This window comes from Drosophila biarmipes, chromosome 2R (assembly GCF_025231255.1).
Source record: "Drosophila biarmipes strain raj3 chromosome 2R, RU_DBia_V1.1, whole genome shotgun sequence".
Taxonomy (NCBI): Eukaryota; Metazoa; Arthropoda; class Insecta; order Diptera; family Drosophilidae; genus Drosophila; species Drosophila biarmipes.
In genome coordinates this window covers 12,586,226-12,603,356 of record NC_066615.1, presented here as the reverse complement: position 1 = coordinate 12,603,356, position 17,131 = coordinate 12,586,226, and the positions used below count along the sequence as shown (strand labels likewise).

Below are 17,131 nucleotides of genomic sequence, written 5' to 3'. Positions count from 1 at the left end.
GGGCCTTTAAAGTCTCATGCTTGTGTCTTTAATCGTAAGAGAGAGTATTTCAACATCGCTGTTTTTCACTTCTTCTCTCACAATCTTTCCATTTGTTTATGATATCACTACTTGTTGTGTGTAAAGAAAATCTATCTAAATCACTACTTGTTCCTACTTCTAGCCAACATTTTTGAAGTACATATATATTTTGATATAAAAAGAAGTTACAAATAGTTTACCTTACTTAAGGTAAAGAAGTTAAATATGAACATTTGCTATTTAGTATAATTTATTTGTTCTTTGAAATCCTTATGGATTTTGTACTCTCAGCTTGTTGGGCAGTGTTCTTGATTGTGTATTAATTTGCCAATTTATTAGGCGTAAATATGAGAACTGCGCAGAACTTTGACCATTAAGCGAGATCATCTTTAGATGATTCACAGGTCACAGTCACAGTCACACACCACAGTCACACACCACAGTCACACACCACAGCCACACCCACAGTTTCAAGACACTGATTTTTCAGCAAACTGGGCCCTGTGCAAATCTCAAGCTGAGTGCGGCGAAATGTTGCTCATTTATTTCATTTAAATGCGCATTTAAATCTATTTAAAACTCCACATGAGCCAGTCACAAAGCCAGCCAGCTCCAGAGAGCCCGGAATAAAGGGCAAATAAAAGGCAACGGGGCAGGACAACGCCTGACATGAGCTGAGGGATTCCTCGTCCTGCTCCTGCTCCTGGTAGCTACCCCTTATCCGGCACCCACTCCGTGCCCCATCTTTCCCACTCAGCATGATTTAACGATAATGAAGGTATTTACGAGTTCAGCCTCAGCCCGGGACTTGGGACTTGGGCCCTGGCTTTTTTTGTCCGGGGCCAGGCCATGAGCAAAACTCATCATAATCCAGCGGCAGCAAAAGGTTATCCAAAACACACAGCGGCACATTTTGGGGACTTGTATCTACGTGTGTCCCGGCACTTGTGAGATGTTCTTGCCAAACTTTTTTGTTGACGCCGTTGATAAGGACAACAACTACTCAAGGCTGCCAGCTGAGCCAGAATCCAGAATCGAAAATCCCAACCCGAAAGCGTTGTTCTATATGTACTTATGGATTTGGGCCAAGGTGGCGGCTGCCAGGCCACCGGGCGCACATTGCTTGCCAATAAAACTCAATTTGCCATAAAATTGTTTCACAGTCAACATAATTACAACAGCTGAAGACGAGCATAAATTTGATTTTCCAATTTACGATTAGGCGCAGCTCCGTTTTCAGTGCCATTTAATATACGGCCGGGCGATGACTGCGAAATGTACACAAAAATATTAATATCTAAGCGTGGGGAAATGTAATTTCATTTCTAGGGCAAACACCTTTCGTTTATCGCCTCTTCCCCCTCTCTTACACTCAGCTCCGTCTCAATCCCTCCTTCTTAAGCCGCTTGTATGCATTTTTTTATTACAACGTCTGCTCTTTAAGGAGATACACTTGGCATTGCGTGGACTTTAGCGTCCTGCTCAAGGATAATCTGGAAAGTCCAGGGGTTCCCGCAACTCGTAGTGCTAGTTAAAAGGGGGAAAAGCTACTTAAACCGACTGAAATCACGGTAGAACTTTGGGAAAAATTGTCAAGGGTAAAGGGGTTAACTTCTTATATCCGAAAGAAATCCTTACAACATTTTAATTTAAATTAAGTTAAAAGTTGTACATGTGTGGGCAATCTTATGGATTGTTTAAGTTCTTGTTTTTCTTGTCCCTTTATTTCCCAAATATTGATAATATCGATAGAGTTAAAAACTCTAATATCCATTATCGATAGACTTGACAATCGATTGAGCATCGATATTTTTGATATAAGCAAAAGGCCATATTTTTTTTAAGTGTGTAAAAGTATACGGATCCGTCATGCCAACATACCTCTCAATACTTTCAACTAAAAAACTTTTCCCATCAAGCGACTAAAAATCGACATAAATTTGGCACAGGGGAAAACATTGGAAATGGGAAAACACCCATGGGGATACTGTGGTGGCGAAGGCCGAGTTAATTGCAAGTCCTTGAGATGCATTCGTAATCGAAGTTCCCTCTTTTCAGTTAAGCGTTTTAAGCATGGTAAAAGCTGTAAGTGGGAGGGATGGCAGCCAAATGGAACGGAAGTGCCAGCCCTTAAACAAGCGACACGGCAAAGACAATGGCTCACTTACGGCTCTCAGCCCGCTGGCTGTTGGCCAAAATGCATTTGGGCAAGGAAATCCCCTGCTGATTGCCGCTGCTTTGTGGCGAATCCCACAGCTTGCCGGCATTATCCGCATAACCGCAATCACCAGAAAGATGCCTTGGCGCAGCATACGTTGCGTATACGCAACGGAATTCCTCGGAAATGCCCGAAAGGCATTTCATTTGCGCGCCGTTTGAGTTGCACATTTTCAATTATAATTATTAATGGATCGCTGTTTGACTCTGCCTTTGTCGGGGGAATTATTTGCACATTGCATTGTGTTTTTCCGGCTGCCGGTTTTTTTTTTATGCCCGGCTCTTTGGCGAAATCACCTGAGTAATGCACTTGATGCTTGCGCAATTTCCCTCTTGCATTGTCCTTGCGCGTTCTGCATTCTTTTTGCCACTGCCAATTGTTGTTGTTATTTCAAGAGTTTTTTGCTGGGGCGGGGCACTTGTAGTTGCGATTGCTGTTTCCCCCCATTTCGCCAAAGGCAACTTTTAACATTTAATGATGCTGCTTTGTATTTTAATACGCTTTGCCTGCTTGGCATGCTCATGCCACACGGCCACCCAACCACCGCCCACAGCCCACCTGCCCCTTTTTTTTCTATCCATCGCATACCGCACATCTCCCGCCCCGCCGCGCCCCTGCCCTTCAGCCAGCACGTGCCATAAGCAGCGCTTTGAAAACTTTTAAGTAGACAAGCCTTGTTCGCCGCCCCGGAGGATCCCCGTCCTTTCAACGTCTTCTATTACTTGTCCTGCCTTTTGCGCTTTAAGTTGTCCGCTCAGTTCCAATTTTTCCAGCCGCCTGCCAAGGTGTTTGAAGCAATTTGCGTCGCCCGTCTCGGGTTGCAGTTGTCTGTCCGGCCACCAGGCCACCAGGCCGTCGCTCGGCCTGCCCACGTCCTTGACGGCAACTCTTCGGCTTGGCGAAACGCCACCCTCCGTCCGACACCCACGCACCCCTTTACCAGCCCAAGAGCCATCTCCCAGTTCAGTCTCTCGCGGCGTGCGGTGCGCAGATTGTGCCAATTTCACCTGTTGCGTGCAGGACTGCCCGGACAAGAATGCACTCAAAAAATATAAATAACTATGAGCTCCCGACTCAAAGTCAACTTATAAAAAAGCTAATCGTGCAGTAGAACGAAGTACTTAAAAAATTTTAATAAACTCATAATAATGATACTGTATTTTCTTTCAAGTACACTGCACAAAGTGTAATCGTAGTTCATCTTCAGTTTATCAGTAGTGAATTATAACAAATATCTTATAGTCAAAGAATATCTAATAGTCTTCACTGAAAAAAATTTAACAAAAAGATATTTGTTGTTTTATTTATTTATTTATTTAAGATGATAGTAGCTAGGTATGAGGCTGCGATTACGTATTTATTTATATGACAATTTATTTAAAATTTATTTATTTTGTTACTATAAAAAGTACTACTTTACTAATATAAATATTTGTAAAATACTCTATTAAAATTTAACTAATTTGAAAAGATTTACGATTTAAAATACTTTTTTATTGTTTAACTACTGTTAAGACAATTACTTTTATGTGATTATTTATTTATTTATTATCGTAGCCAAAACCTTTTAATTGAAACTTAACAACTGTTTTTTTAATACAAAGTTCGTTTAGAATTCCTTACTTAAAGTGTTTTATTTTATTTCTTTTTATTTAAGAAGTAGTAGGCAAATAATAAAAGTATACTTATAAATTACTAAGCACATCCATGAATATGAGTATATTTAACTGGATGTAATTTTTATTTATTTCTTATTTATTAGTATAGTCAATTTACTAAAAGTTTTTTCTGTGTGTATTTCTCCAGCGGTTTCCAAAGCGTTTGTTTTGCGGCGGTTCCTGCGCGGTTCTAAGCCTCCTCGTTGGGGAAAACACGGGGATCAGTGGTCGAGGGGCGACTCGCACTTAGGCGGAAATGAGGTGCATGTGCTGCGCCTCCTTTAATGCATTTCCAATCTAAGTTGGCCGCAGTTTCAATGCATCGCGAATCGCACTTGCGCCAGCGCGCCGGAACGAATCGGAACGTTACAGTATGAAATGAATGAAAACTTTCTGCCACTTTCGAAATCACAAAGTAATTGCATTTCGCGAAGAATCGGCGAACAATTTACGAAATTAAGTTGCGCCAAAGTTTCGGCGAAAGGTTTAATGCGCCCGCCGACGTGGACGATGGGAAACTTGTTCGGGTTGCGTAACTTTCGAAAAGGGCCCAAAGGCACAAAGGCTCCACGGCCCGCCACCCCCAACTACCCTTTGCTGGTGGGGGCGCAGGCTGCCTCCTGACCCACGTCGAACCGCTTGCCACTTGGGTGCTTGGGTGCTGGGGTCAATCTGCATCACGAAACGGAGTGCAGGAGGCCGCCTGGCAAATGCAAATGACGCTGCATGGGACACATAGTCATTACAAATTAATTTCACACGTGAGTAAGTCGCAGCAGCTGAAACATCCGAGCGAAATCAGCCAAGACGTCGAGCAGAACGAGGGAAGACAGCCCAGAGCACATAGCACATCAGGCATAATGTCAGTCATATGACATTCAATTAGGAAAGTTGTTGCATCTCGATGAGTAAATGTGCCATATAATGTGTGCCGGGCCAGTCATTTCAGATGAGGGTTTTATCCCCATCCCTCGAACCAAGTGTCACGTCATCGACGTCGACTGGGGAAAGCTAATACACTTCGGGTGTAAATGGCAGCCAGGAATTCAATTTTCGGTTCCTTCAGAAGGGAGAAAATACGCTTGAGTCAAAAAATATTGATGTTTTACCACGACTGACCGATAAAAAGCACAGACCCCATAAAATCATTGGAATTAATGGAATTGTGGGGCTATCAAAATAGTAATTGATAGTTTTGGGATTAGAAATAAAAACATACAAGCAATATATAACATAAATTGATTCGTTTGAGATTAGAAATCAAATCAATAATTTTTGAAACACTTGCAAAAATGAGATAAGTAAAGTAATTGATTTATACATTTGAGATAAAAAATATAAAGGCAACAAGCTTCATAACACTTGCAAGAATATCTGCATAAAATAAATATATCATTAGGTATGAACCAAGTTTATAGTATCTGAACAGCTTAATAATTCTTCTGGCGCAAAATTAAATTTCATTTAAATAGAAATGTTTTATGTTACTCTGATTTTTAATGACTGAATTCTTACACACCTACATAAGAAGTTCTTTATATTTAAAACCTTTAGCTCTTGTAGGTTTTCTACCTAAAGGTGGTTAAAACGTACTGTTTATAAAGTGGGTATTGTAGGGTAGTTATGTATTATGTATGTATTCTTAATTTATGTCATTTGTTGAATCTTTTTATTGCATTATTTTTGTAGGTTCAAAAGTCGGTTCAGCTTAGTAACTTTTTCTCTCTGGAAAGTCGACTTTACAGCAGTGGCTGTTGCTCGCCTTGAGAGCCAGTTCGCAGAGCTTAGTTATCGCAGCCCTGGCCGCACTTCCGCTGCCGCTCTGCCATGCAGCCCCATTGCGAATCAATGGAGCTCAGGTGGGCTTCAGGGTTGCAGGTGGGGGTGGGAGTGGGAGTGGAAGCGGAGTGGACAATGGCTGGCCGGAGCTGCGGCGGTAAATCTGCCTCACTCACCTAAATTGCAGCTGCAACAAAGCGTTGTCCTGCAGCGACCACCCCCAACCATTTATCACAATGGACGCTGCTGTGGCGGCGATAGTCGGTGGTGTCCTTGCTGAAATTTAATTGTTGCATTCGGCCAGGGACGACAGGATGTGCGTTAGTTGATGGCCAGACACCTGCTTAGCTGGCACTTCATCTATCCTGTGCAATCCGGGGCAGCTTCCTGCCCTTCTCCCTCCCCGTGGCTGCATTTTGCTCCTGGGTCCTGAGTCCTGACTCCCTGGTTCAATCAACTGGCAATTTTTTGTGCACTCCTGCTGCTGCTGCTGCCGCTGCTGCTGAAGGGACTTTCGGGCGAAATGAAAATGCCAAGAATATATCCCCTCGTTAAATATTACACATCAGCAGCAGAAGCCGCTCCAGCTTCAGTTTCAGAGTCAGCTTCCTGCTGCAGCAGCAGCTTTCGCAGCAATGAAAACAACACGAATCGTTTTTATTAAAAATTTCATTTTCATTTGCAAAAGCGAAAATGTGGCAAATATGAAATATGAGCAATAAATGGGCGGACGTCCATCAACATCCTTGAGCTGGCCCCCACCATCCGCCGAGTGCTACTGGACACCACTTGCAATAATGCCCTTCGCCGGCGGCTAAAAAAAAATACGAGTAAAAAAAGGAAAATAAAGACAAATAAGCGCTGGAGTTCGAAGAATTAAAATTACACAGACCAGTCGAAGAAAAATATGAGAAAGCCAAGGCAAGCGGAAGTGGACCAAAGAAAACATGGCACAGAAAATTATTAGGGCCAGCAGGAAGTGCCATGGGGACTTGGCACGAAATTAAATGGACAAAAATCGAAACGAAAGCACTGGACACAGGGTATATAAGGAAAAAGGTTTTCCCAACTTTACGGAATCCTATTAATAGGTAACTCTTTCTGTTTTTTGATGATAAAGGGTTTTAAATCATAATATTATAGCAGGCTTAAAAGATTAAAAGAAAATATATATGATATACTTAAGTTTATATCAGTAATTTATTTAAATCGTATTATTATTATTTTTAATTTTAGATGCAATTTTTAGCTTAAAAATTTATAAAAAATGTATTTATTGTAAAAAAAATGTTTAATTATAAGCTAATAAGTACAAACGCCATTTTGACAATATGTGTGACTTTTATATGCTATACCGTTCCTGTCATTAATTATACTTTTCAGTACCCACGTTGCACAATTCACAACATATTAATGAAGGAATGTACGGACGGCTTTCGTGTTGGCCCTGTCCAAACGTCGGCTGCCAAAAGAATCCGGCAAAACAATTTTTGATTAATTTAGAGCCGCGGGCAGGGCTCGCTTTCCATGACCAACACACACACTCTCGACCCGGAAAAGTGGCTGGGAACGGGAAAGCGGGAAAACTCGAGCACCGCATTCTGTGCGCAATTAGCCCCACAATGGCCGAGCGCGTCAAGTGAGTGGCTCGCTGGCTGGCAGCGTGGAAAACTGGCATGGCGTCGCCAACAGGTAGCAGGTAGCAGGTTGCAGTTAGCAGCCAATGCCTCTGCCACTGGTACTGCCAAGCAGCAGGTGCGACACCCGGCCAGAAACCAAACGCAGAGCACATACTCGGGCGGCACTTAAAATTTAAAGCGTTTCGAGTGTAATTGCGCGGTCGCCGTTAACGAGCCGCTTGTTAAAGTCCAGCGATGCCAAAAAAGTAGGAAGAAAAAAGCATCAGTAAGATGGAAAAAGGGGTCTAGGACACTGAAGCTAAAGCTACCCTTACATGGTCCCATTCCACATAACAATTTATATTTCTAAAAATTAAAAAGAATCCACTTGTCAGAGTCAACATGTCCTTAAAGTGATTATTAGTTTATCTATTAGGCTCATAAATATTTTATTCATAAAATATCCAGATGTCTATGTACAAAAAGGAGCCAAGGCATAACGAATTTCAAGCTATCCTTTCCAGTATCATTTACTGAAAACTTTTAAAACATTTTTAACCCAAATTACCGACAATTCTTTTAAATGGAATCTGTGCCCACTTATCCAAAAAAACCATAAATGGGAAAATTACACATTTTCCAATTTAAAACTAATGAATACTTGGTTTATAATTATTTCTTGCTAATTAAATTAGCCATATTCATATTAATTGCAGAGCTTATTCATGACTTTTTCGTTTTAAAATGTTGATTATATTAGTGTTTATAATGAGTGCTCATTTAATTAGTGCGTTTATTAATAGGGTCAATGCGTTCCATTAAATGCTTAAATTGCATTGTGATCGATTGGAATATATTATAGTAGGCTTTTAAGCTCAAATACCCCAAGAGAGGGCATAGAACGGCTGAAAATTGTTCGGCGAAGCCCTTGAGCAGAAGGCGAACTCTGTTTTTACCCGTTAAACGTGCTGATGAAGATGGAGTTGGAGATGGGGCAGGGATTGGAGCCGGAGAGGCGGAAACTGTTGCTACCCCGCTGCGCGGAAAACGAAGGACTCACTCAGCTGCTCCGCAGAGTGCATCAGAGCAGGACCTGCAACAGCAGCACCCCCACCACCCACCATCCACCATCATCATTACATCATCCCAAGCCCAAAGAGCCCCTGAGTTAAAGGTGACCAGCGACATGGCCATAATGGAACTCGATTCCTGGCCAAGGTTTCTCCTTATGCTTTTGTTGATGCCACTGCCGCTGCCTCTGCTGTTGCCATTGCAAGGGGCATTAATTAACATTTCAATGGACGACCGCAGTGGAAGAATAATTTCATTGCATTTAACTGAACGACCTTAAAGTGCTCTGGAAAATGGTAGCCGCAGCAGAAGTGGAAAGAGGTGAAAACCGGCGGGCGTTTTTCTGCGCATAATTCAGCCTTTTGTGGGGTGGCATGGGGAGGAGGCGGAGGAGGAAGTGGGTGTGGAGAAGCCCTGTGGCATAAAATTTGGCGCATGCTGGCCAGAAATGTGCAAGTTCAACGGAAATTAAAGCAGTCCGTCCACCTCTGAGTAATTTACGGCCATTTCACATACGTAAAACCGCAAAAATCCGATTTTTGCAGGCGTAAGAGACAACATCTGGCCGAATTAATCGCAAATTGGAGCGGCTAATTGACACCTGGCCATAAAACCAGGCCCCAAGGCAATCGGTCAGTCAGCAAAGTGGCCACAAGACCGCAGCCTAAACAAACACACAAAAGCCGAGAGAGATACAAAAAATAACAACGTGTTCAATGTGCAGCCGGCTCAAAAGGGTGCAAATGGAAAATAAACAAGGTTTATGCAGAATCAACATGGGCCAAAGGCAGGCTTAATCGGGGGATGATTTTTTATATAGGTTACCCCATTTTTTTAAGGTTTCGCCTGATTGATGGCCCACATTGATAGATGGCCCAGGAGGAGTGGCCATTTCATTTCCCTGCGGCCGGCGAGTAATTAATATTTACCTCTCTCATTGTTTGGCCCTTTTCGCCCGGCTTTCTTCGGCTTTCCACTTAGCTGAGCTTTTCCTCCTTTCTTCAACTTACAAATTACGCACTAATTAAGCAGCTTTCGCCGGCTGCCATTTTTCAAAGTCATTCGCGCACTCAACGAGGCCTGGACTTGGGTCAGTTCGGATGCGGATTCGTATCTGGATTCCCGTCCCCAGCCGCATCCGCTGGATTCGAATCAGTCGCTCTCACCTCAGCGGGTGAGTTGGCAGCGCATTAGGCGGCAAAAGTTAATGTGCATAATTAATTCGCTTTTGCACTTTGCCCCGGCCGAGCCCCTCGTTTTGTTTAGCGGTCGTCTTTGTTTGTTGGCCCTCCATTCGCATAAATCAAGTTGAAGCCCATGGAGAGGACTGTTTTCAAGGTCATGCCTTGGCCTTTCCGCCAGAAAATCCATCATACGTCTTGTTTTAATTGTCTCTGTCAGCGAAACACCAAGCACTCCTCAAGTCTAAGCTGCAAATTCAATTGGCATAACATCATGAACAATAAACAACTTCATTTGCCATATTTACTGCCAGATAATTGAATAGCTTTCAGCACAGAAGCCCGGAGGGAAAGGGGGCTGGGAAGAGCCTCTGATGCTGCAGAGGATTGCCGTTTCTGGGAGGGCTCACATGCGCGACACGACTCGTCTAACATGCAAATGCCAAATTCAATAAGCCCAATGGGAGGCAACAAATAGACCAAATTATTACATAGCCGCACGCACCAGCACACGTGGCTGAAACGCGGGGTTATTGGACTGAAAGGCGGGAGGAGCCGCTAAGCAGCCTCCCAACTCCGAAACCGCTGAGCTACTTAGCGGAAAAGCCCAGAAAAAGAACCAACCGTGGGGGAAAACAAGGGTTTTCCGACTGAAATTGAACGACAAAAGTGCGTGCAATTGGCAGCCATATTGCCATACGCAAAACTCCCAAAAAAAAAGGAGAAAACGTCACCCAACCACACATGCCACCCACTAAGTGGAATATACTTCTACTTATTGCGGCCATAAGTCGCCGGGGTCGTATGCGTGATATGAGTGTAACTTAAACAGTTCGTCGGTCTCCACGCTCCCCCACGGATCGAAAAAATTCAGCTCCCCCCTGGGGAATTGTGTAATCATTTCTTCACTGGAGAAATTCATTTGGAAACACCCCTGCACTCCCCCTCAGCAGTCGAGATACATTCCCTTTTTGCATCGCAAACCCGAGTGTTTTCTATTTACTTTCCTTGACCAGCGGAACCGCTTGTTTGCCCCGTATTCACCAGATTACTTTTGCTTTGTTTTAGCTGTCGCCTGGGCCGGGCCTATTAATAAATTTCTCAACTGGGAATTAACATTTGCAGTTAGCTGACCGGAGAACTTTGCCCGGAAAACTTCAATTGCGTGACATTTATCAAATCGCCGGGCCCTCGAACGTCGTCGGCCGTTTAAACGGCGTCCGGGGAATTGAAGTCTGCTCCAACGGCCTTCATTCTACGCTCCGAAATGTGCTTTATTTGCGATTCTACACGCAGAAAAATTACTATAGAAATGCATGCATATAATACGATTATTAATCGTAATAACCTCTTTGAGTTTTTTGTTGAACAAAATAGAAGGCATGTTAAAAATTTGCAAGATATATGCGAACATTTTGCCAATATTGTAGTTTCAAGGTCTTAGGATAAGGTAATCACATAAAAAAATATATCTTTTTTAATGTTTATTTATTTTTGTATGACAATTTGTTTTCTTTTGTATTATAACACAAATAAATGTGGTTGTAGTGGTTTTGTTGTAATATAAGGCATAATTTATATGCACAGTTTATATGCCTTTTAAAATCATCAGTGATATTTTAGTTTTGATAGACAAAATAAATTAAGAGAAATAACAAACAATGTTTTTACTTAAATCTATGAAAACTACATAAGACTAGGTTGTGTTCGCTTGTAGTATATCTGTGTTCTCAAAAAAAAGGTCGAATATTTTGTATATATCCCACACTTAAATATATTTTAAGGAAATGTTTCATTTTCCCCACCAATTCTTTCCCATATGATGTGGACGAAAATTCCCTCTGTGAAGTGTTCCACTCTGGGAGGTTTTGATTTTGGCGCTGGGTAAGTGCATAGTTTACAGTTGCCGTATCACAGGACTGGATTTTGCATATTTCGGCTGTTGCTGCCGCTCATAAATAATTCAAATAATTTACACGCTTACTTGAACGCCGCCTGGCTGCTTCTGTGTGTGCGTGTGTGCGCCGTGTGGGTGCCAGTGTGAGTGTGCGGCGGGTGTGTGGGTGAGCCATATTATGTGGTTCATTGGTTTGGGCCAAAAACTGCAGCCAGCCAGCAGCACCAGAGCAATCAAGTACGAACGCTGCTGCCGTTGCAGTTAACTAAACTGAACTCAACTCAACTTTCCACTGCACACACAGATACTCACACACACGCTCGCAGATGCAGCCGCAGCAACATAAACAGAAACATCTATATAGGACTCTTGGCGGTTACTGCGGTTTGCATTTTCATATCGTTCCCTCTAATATTTCCCAGCCAGCTTGGCTGTTGTTGCCCTGGCACATAAAAAGGCGAAGCTGCTGCGTTTTATGTTGTCACGTTGGCTTCAAGTGCCCCAAAGGGGGAATCCCCTCTTCCACACACCCTCACACACCCACACACACATAGCAAATGAACTTTTCTGGCTCTGGCAAAAATTTTGCAGTTTTAATTTTTGATTTCACTACGGGCGGACCCTTTGAAAGCGAAACTTATATGGCTGGGTTTTATGGCAACTACGGTGCTTTCGTAGTACTTCAAAGTGGAACAATCCGAAGAAGCAAATCACAGTCTTACCACAAGAAGCTTAACTGGGAAAAAATATAAACTCTTCCGACCAATTTCATTAAAATAAAATCATTGCAAAATCTATAAAAATGTAAAATACATTTTTTGGTAAAACATGAGCAGTTGTAAATACATTTAGCATTTCAATTAATACTTATGAAGTTTAACTTCTCCCAACTTTCCAGTCCACTCTAGTTCGTCAAACAAGTATTTTTCAACGAGCGATAACAAATTCCCAGGAAACTTTTAATGCAGCTCAAGCTTTTGTTTGGACTGCCAGTCAATTTGTGGCATTTGGATAAAATGGACGCAGCTTATGTGAAGTTAACGATGTGCCAGTGCCTCATAAACCGGGCGGACTGGGGCTTGGCCATCGGTTGCATGAATGTCGTCTACTCCTTTTTCCTGCTCCAGTTCTGGGCGGTGGAGCTCATCAAGTCCGGCGACAGTGAGTGCGGTTGCTTCGCCTTCTGCTCCAGAATTAACCGACGAAACTACCAAATCCCGCAGATTATCCCGTCAAGTGGGTCCTGTTGTACGCCTTCAACGTCATGTTCAATGTGATCACCATGCTGAGAGTAGTGAAAAGGGAGAGTGCTGCGGTCTTCTACTGGATGTGCGAGACGGGTGGCCTCCTCATATTCCGAGTGCACCACATCTACTGTCATCCGGATGAGTTTTGGCTGGCCAAGAGCGAGATGTACAGGGTGACCAACATTATAATCGATGGTAAGATACTGAAAACTGAATATTAAGCTAAATAAGTAGGTTGTACTTTTGCAGTTTACATTGGACTATCGATGTTGGCCATGATTTACGTGATATGTGGGCTGCGTTTCGAGCCAGATCGAACGTTTTCGGAGGAGGAGCTGGTCAATGACTGCAAACTTGAAGCCGAGGCAGCCAAAAAGTATGAGAAAGCCAAAAGGAAAGTAGGATTTGAGAAGCCAATTGAGAAGGAGCCTCAGTTGGTCGAACAAGAAATGGAAATGCAGGAACTTAATCGCAGAGCCATGATTAAACTAGCTGATCTCGAGGACCCTGATGCCAGATCCCTCTCCCCACAGGAGTTACCTGCTCCCACAGCCCCCGAAGAGGAAAGTCTTCCCTCCGGCATTGTCTTCATCCATGAGAATCCCGAGCCTTCAGCTCCGCCAAAAGGCAGTCTCTGCCTCGACGAGGACTTCTTCATCGAGATCAATGATATAGCTGCCCCTGGCGATCCCCTCAGCGATATATCATTCGATGCATAGATAGCCATAAGTTTTACGCTCGCTGGCAGAGCAACATAAACAATCTAAATGAAAGTAAATAACATTTTCGCTTGACCCCCAAAAGTCTGACCGCAACTTTTGGCAACAAAGCCCGAAAACGAAGAACAACAAACAAACAAATGGAGGCGAAACTTGACTTAACTTTTGGGAGGCCGGCTTGGCTGGGGGGTTTTTGGCTGGAAAAGGGATTACGATCAAAGCGTTCGATTGAGTGTGTCAATAAATTCCTGCCAGTCGCCCGAGTGTAGAACATTTGTCCGGTAGCGGCGATAAATAGTTGCCACACGCTCTTGTCCAGGGACAAGCGGCCCAAGGAGAGATCCCTTTTGGAAAGTTTCGTGTGAATTTAGTGCGGCTCATTAAGCCGGACAGTGTCAGTCATGTGTGTATGTTTGTGCCGCCCCGGGTGCCGGGGCCAATGGCTTTTTTGTTCAAACTTCATTAAGCCGGAGAGGAAATTGCCGGGCCATTGTCAGTGCCATTCCCAATCCCATTCTTGTGCCCATTCCCACCGTCGCTGCAGTGGACTCCGTTTAATAATGGCCTGCCGGGCATTTGTCAACGGGATGCTTTGGGAGCCAGGCTTTAAATGAGCGCGCTCATTAAGAAAAGTTAATGTTTGGGATTCATTAAAAGTGTCAAAGTGCGCACATTAAAATTATATAAAACGCCGGGAAGGCCGGAGTGCCGGCTCCCTCGTAACGAAGCCAACGTCTCGCCTGTTGTCGATTTTATTAACAAAACAAAGCATTAAAGGCGCATAAAATGTTGACATAGCACCGTGGCTCCGCGGCTTTGGCCCGCTGCTCATAAAACTGTCTCATATTGACGGCTCAAGAACTGCCGCACACAGATACTCACGCACGCATCCCTCAGATACATATATATACATGTGCGCATACACGATATTCTTGTCGCAGCATCTCATAAAACTAAACCGCAATTCATCAGTAAATTCCTTTCTTCTTGCCGGCATTTTTTTCTGGTCAGCCTGTCTGCCGGGGAATATGCTACAGTTTTATGCGTCTCGTAAAATGCGTAAAAATTGTTTTTATTATAATTATTATGTTATGCATGGTGACGGAGCCAGTTTATTGCACTCGCCCATAAAAGTCGAAGCCCCGATGAAGTGATGATGCCGTCAAAGTTTATTCGGTCCTCGGTTCGCCCCCAATCGGAAACTTGCTGCTGGTGCTGCTTATCTCGGTGCCATTTATAATGGCAAATTATTTGAGATTTTCGCTTAACTTTCAGCCATTTGAAACAATGACACACGCATTGGGCAAAGTCAACAACCTTCCTCAGAGCAGCTCTAAGTGTGTCCTTGCAGTATCCTGCTGCTGCGACTGCACTGGCACAAAAAGTTGTGAAAATAAATGTAAATAGGTGGCCAATATTAAAACACAGCATATGCAAGAGCTAAAAGACAAGTTTGAGGGACTTGGTTACATTACTGCCAATATAAAACACAAATTTTAAGACATTCTCTGGTTTATAAATTTAAGAAATCTTTGTCTACGCAAAATCTTACTTGTGAACTTATTTTTTTCTGCAAGGGTCTTATGTTTGAGTCAAAGGTCTTCAGTTAACAGAATTTTTATTTTTTTTTTAATAAAAGTTAAAAAAGTCTATATTTACATTTTGTTAACAAAGAAGAAAAACAGGATATTTTCAGTATTTGGTACTTATCACTATATCATAATTAAATATTTCAATAAATATCCCACTTAGTAAGCACTAAAGATACAAATAAAGCGGGTTAGGTGTTCTTACGCACAATCATCCGATTATGGAAGTCTTGGAAACCGGTTGCAAATCCCATAAATGCTATGATTTTTTGCTCCGTGCCTTGATACAGCTCGAAGGGGCCGCCTGTCACGCACTGGAAAATGCTTAACGCTCCCCAGCACCCGGGCGTAAACTCGATCCGGGAAAAAAGGGACCCATACAATGGTAGTTCTACGTGCTGGCTGCTGCGAAGGACGTGGCGCATCCTGTTAAAGTTTCTGGCTCATTAGTATGATGCTTAAAAATATTAAATGTGTGCAGCTCGAGGGTCCCGTAAGTGCACAAAGATAGTTAGTAAAGCGCACATTTAGATAGTTCCGGTCATGGAAGTAAATGGCACTCTTTGCGGTCCCTATGTCAAAGGGGCCTGCCTTCAATCTGGCCATTGGACAGCCGGCCGATTGCAACAATCAATGTTTTATTGTTGAGCAAATACGGTAGGCTAGCCCAGTGCCTCAAGCCGCCAGCCACAAAGCCAATGGGAAAAGCAGGGAAGGCAGGGAAAGCCGGCAAAACCCGAGCAGGCGAATAAATGAAGGCCGTAATTATTGCCAAGGAAAATACAGACGCCGGAACGGGAGCAAAATGTCACGTACTGGCAATAAACCGCTGCTAATTTACGATGCCCCGGACCGCCTCTGGTCCTCGGATCCTGGCCAAAGTCCGAGGACCAAGTCCGAGTCCTGGTGCCGCACACAAAAGACGGCGGAAGTCAAAAGGCAAACGCCTAAGCAGTTTGACCAACTCGAGAACTCTGGAATGTTTCGCATTACGGCCGCTGCATAGAAATGGCCATCAAATTGACGGCAAGGGGCCGGGTGCCTTTCGAACCTATCGAAACTGCCAATAACCAGGACAAAGGCCTAATGCGCATTAGCCGCCCCGGAACGTGCATTAGATATATTAAAATCGGGACTGAGGGACTGTGGACTCTGAAGATACTTCTGCGGACCTTGCATTGTCCGCCGCTGCGTTTTGTTTGCATCCATTAGCGGAAACGCACCGAGGCAGAACGGTGGACAGCGGAATTTCCCCACTTTCCTTGGGCCTAATTTTCAAATATAATTGCGTTCGCGTCTCGGCACTCAACAGGCAGCGAAGAGCGTCGCGTGGAAAATGGATTTTCGAGTTCGAAAACGCCTTTCTCTTAAGTGGAAACTCTCCAACATTTTCCGTATAAGAGAGGACTGTGCGGCGCCTGCGTCGGCTGCGGAAAAGTCTACAGGAAAATCAGCTGGTCGGTCGCTGATTTCGTCTACTTCAGAACGGCTACATTGAAGCAGTTTGTCAATAGTTACGCTCAAGACGCCACGCGTCTGCCGAACACCGTTCAAGGAACGCCGCGCACAGTATCTGAAAATTGTTTAAAACTCGAACGATCCAACCCCCCGAAGACTGAAAGCCGAAATCAAAAACCAAAATCAAACCCACAACTAAAGAGCAATTTAAATGTTAAGTGAAATCCTTAAAGCCGCGAACTCGAACACACCTTTTCGTCCCAAATAATTGAGTAACCCAAACTGGCGAAACCCGCATAATTAGCTGGCAAACAAGAGGAAAAAGCCGAGCCCGAGTACTTAATCAAAAAAGATAAATACAAATCAACCATAGGCGCGCCGCACACAAACAAGCCAGGAGCGGAAGCTGTCCGTTGGGTGTGTGTGTGAGGTCCTCGGGAGCATCATCATCATCGTCATCATCAGCACCAGTGGAATCCTCGCATCCTTCGTGGTCGCCGCTGCTGTCGTCACCGTTGTCACATCTCGGCATAAATATTTATGTTGACGAATCTACCTGCGGCTGAGCGTCGCTAATGAAGCGGGCAAAATGAAAATGAAAGGACATAATTATGCTTATGTGTGAGTATAATGAATACGAATTTCCCCCATCTCCACAAGGCCAGCCCACAGTG

General features: G+C 43.6%; 1 protein-coding gene across 1 annotated transcript; it reads left to right on the top strand.

Annotated features, from left to right (window-relative positions):
- Positions 1-12,460: 12,460 nt before the first annotated feature.
- Positions 12,461-13,410, top strand: LOC108029862 (uncharacterized). Its single transcript, XM_017102352.1, has 3 exons — positions 12,461-12,605; positions 12,668-12,886; positions 12,941-13,410. The coding sequence occupies exons 1-3, from the start codon at positions 12,461-12,463 to the stop codon at positions 13,408-13,410; spliced, it is 834 nt and encodes a 277-aa protein (XP_016957841.1).
- Positions 13,411-17,131: the final 3,721 nt, after the last annotated feature.